The following is a 3,362-nucleotide window of genomic DNA, read 5'->3' on the forward strand; positions in this document are numbered from 1 at the left end:
AATGTTTATATTCTTTTATTCTAATTTTTACTTCGTTGTAATTTTCACCTTTTAAAATTTTTAAATTAACGGTTATAATGAAATTGACTTTAGTAGAATGTTTGGGTTTTTTTTAAATTATTATTATTATTATTGTTATTATTATTATTATTATTATTATTATTATTATTATTATTATTATTATTATTATTATTATTATTATTATTGTTATTGTTTTGTTGTGCAGTGAATTGTTTTTAACTCGATGTATCACCTGGAAAAAGAATATCATGTATATATGTATGTATGTGACGATGAATACAGAATATCTGAATCTGAATCTGAGAAAAGGTTAACCTCTAACAGGAAGTTAATTATGGGAACAAATTAGGCCTACTTAAAGCAGAGGTCTACTCAGTCTCATGCATTCGCCGCACGCATTCGATATCTGTCTCACGGTCTTACGCTAATGACCAAAATATCACGCATACATGTATTTGCTTATATAAAAAAAAAAAACAATATTTGAGAATTTTGTAGCTCTCTTATTAAACATTCTTCATCTACTACTTAAAATAGGATGATTGGTTTTGTGAATACCACACTCACTTCGGGCCAAAATCTCCGACAAGTAACAAATCATACTAAAACCAATTCAACGTGGTTTTCAAGTCTCACACCTGCATATAATATCTAACATTGAATTTGGCTTTAAACCGCAGAATTTAATATCGTACAGAAGGCGGTCAAAACCACGTGGCAAAAAACAGGCTTCTGCGACACCAATAGGCCTACTTTTTAGCATTTTCTATTAATATATTTAATACTTTAACTTAATACTATATTAGGGTCTTTCAATATGTATATTGGTAGCAAAAATATGAATAATATTATGGATCATACATATAACACTATAGGACTTTTTGATATTTTTAAGGTTGCCAAGATGGTCCTGGTTGTTGTTGCAGCATTCGTTGTTTCATGGACTCCATTTTTTATGGCCAGTATGATTAACACACTAACTGGAATACTAGAGACCGGAAACTTTATGTTTGTGTTATGCCTCATCCACACTTGCGGATTTATAAACAGTATGATTAACCCCTTCATATATGTGTGTATGAGCGGTCGTTTCCGTTATGGAATGTGCAACGTAATGGCTTTATTCATTTATCCTTGTGGTGGTAGACGATATGTCAGAAATATTGAGCCTACACGGCGGATCAGCTTAAGCGACAGCAGCCGTTCCGAACAAGATTTCAACCTGCGACGAAAATCCTCAGCCATGTCAAACATTTCGTCGGATCGACGAGTTTATACATCACGGAGAAGTTTTTCGCGCAAGGAGAGCACCCTTACAAACACAAATATTGGACGGAACTGTGACGAGGCAACCGATGGCAATTCCACAGCAATATCAATCACACGACAGGAACAACAGAGCTTGATGTGCAATGAGGTCTCACCAGTAACCAACAAATCAAAGACTACCGGTAGTGAATAGAGATGCAACAAAGCGACTTTATAAAGAAATTCAATTGCGCAACATCCCTTTTGAGACATAATTCAAAAATGCATAACATGTCCTCTCGGATGTTACTTTCTTTACTGTTTCTCCTATAGTATACTTGAAAATGGTGGTCGATCATACACAACGCCTTTTTTTTTTTATTAAAGTTTCTGTATACGGGAATCAAAATAAAATTAATTTGGTAAGGGACACAATTTACTGTTGTGAAAAACTCATTTCAGCCCGTCTACAATATGACAAATATTTATTGCTCTATTTTTCTTTACAATCATCTAAGACTATGCTAAGCATACCATATTTAATGTCCCCTTGTACTATAGGCCTACGCGAAAACTAAAAAATCGGAGTTTTCAAACTTTTATTCAAACCTCCGATTTCGGAATTTCTGCGTACTATACGCGAAAACTCCAATTGGAGTTTTAAAACTTTCAATCAAACCTAAAATCTCCAAAATCCTACAAACTCCAAAATCGGAGTTTTTAAACTTTCAATCCAAACCTCCATATTTGGAGTTTTCGCGTACTATACGCAAAAACTCCGAAAGATTTAGGAGTTTTCGCGTATAGTACTCAAAACCTCCAAAATCGGAGTTTTGGCGGCGGGCGCAGACACTCCAAAAATACATGTTCCCTTGCTCCTACCCTTTCTCAACAGTAAGTATACTTTATTTTGTAATTGTAACACCGATAGATCATTTTCTATATTTCGCCGTAGTAGGGAAGCTGTTGCAGATAATCTGTTCTCTAACTAGCCGAATTGTGTGAGTCCTCAATTGTCGGACCATCATTAGCTAATTGTTGTATCTGGTTATAGTGACTTATAATTGAATAATGTGGTATAGACGTATGGCACTTGTCAGCAAACAGAAGTTAGAATAGATGGGACGCCTATGGTTATAATGCCTCTAGGTCTAATGATAATGATAATGATAACAATAATAATAATCATGAAAATGACAATGGTGATGTTAATGTCTAATTAAATTGTCTAATGAGTTCAAGATTATGACAAAGTCTATAATTTTTTTTTGGCAGAATGACGTAGGCCTAAATTATCTATAGCTAAATATGACAAATATTGTGAACCCAGAAGGAAGATATAAGAATAAAAAAGAAATAAATAATAAATACAACGACGGCGACGATAATAATAATGATAATTAATTTTCAAAAATAAGGTTTGTATCCATTTGCAGTTAATGTTATCATTGTCATATACCACTATCGTTATCACTGTCTTCGACTAATTTCATTAGGTTTGTAAGCATTGTCGTTATTTATTAGCGTAAGCGTCGTCGTTATCATCATCATCATCATCATCATCATCATATACATACATTTGGTATATAGCAGATATAAAGCATCTTCATAATACCCAAATATCAACTATCAAATAGAGCTGCCATATATCTGTAGCTGAAGTAATTTGTATATTTTAATACAGCTGATATAAAGCATCTTCATCATACCCAAATATCAACTATCGAATATAGCTGCCATATATCTGTAGCTGAAGTAATTTGTATATTTTAATACAGCTGACATATAGCAGATATAAAGCATCTTCATCACACCCAAATATCAACTATCGAATATAGTTGCTATATCAGCACCATCTTCATAATACACGAATATCAACTAACAAATAGCTGCTATATCAGTGTAGCCACAGACTAACTTGCATATTTCTATACATCTATAAAGCATGGAGTACTATACAGTACATAGAAAAAAATATAAAAAGTAGCAACTATTAAATATAGCATCAATAGCATAAACATAGCTTGGTTTATTGTACAAATATCAAAAAAATGGCTATGTCTTAACTCAACAAACATCAGTGACAAACCCCA

At 33.0% G+C, this 3,362-nt stretch overlaps 1 protein-coding gene across 1 annotated transcript; it reads left to right on the forward strand.

The window, feature by feature from the left end:
* The first annotated feature begins 925 nt into the window (after positions 1-925).
* On the forward strand, positions 926-1,483 carry LOC117124647 (mesotocin receptor-like). The gene has a single exon (XM_033270951.1). The coding sequence runs from the start codon at positions 926-928 to the stop codon at positions 1,481-1,483; it is 558 nt and encodes a 185-aa protein (XP_033126842.1).
* The last annotated feature ends 1,879 nt before the right edge of the window (positions 1,484-3,362 follow it).

This window comes from Anneissia japonica, unplaced genomic scaffold (genome assembly GCF_011630105.1).
Source record: "Anneissia japonica isolate Jap-2015-1 unplaced genomic scaffold, ASM1163010v1 scaffold2055_len368625_cov186, whole genome shotgun sequence".
Classification (NCBI taxonomy): Eukaryota; Metazoa; Echinodermata; class Crinoidea; order Comatulida; family Comatulidae; genus Anneissia; species Anneissia japonica.

Coding starts and splice junctions, on each gene's coding strand:
- LOC117124647 (XM_033270951.1), top strand. CDS start 926: ATGGTCCTGGTTGTTGTTGCAGCATTCGTTGTTTCATGGACTCCATTT.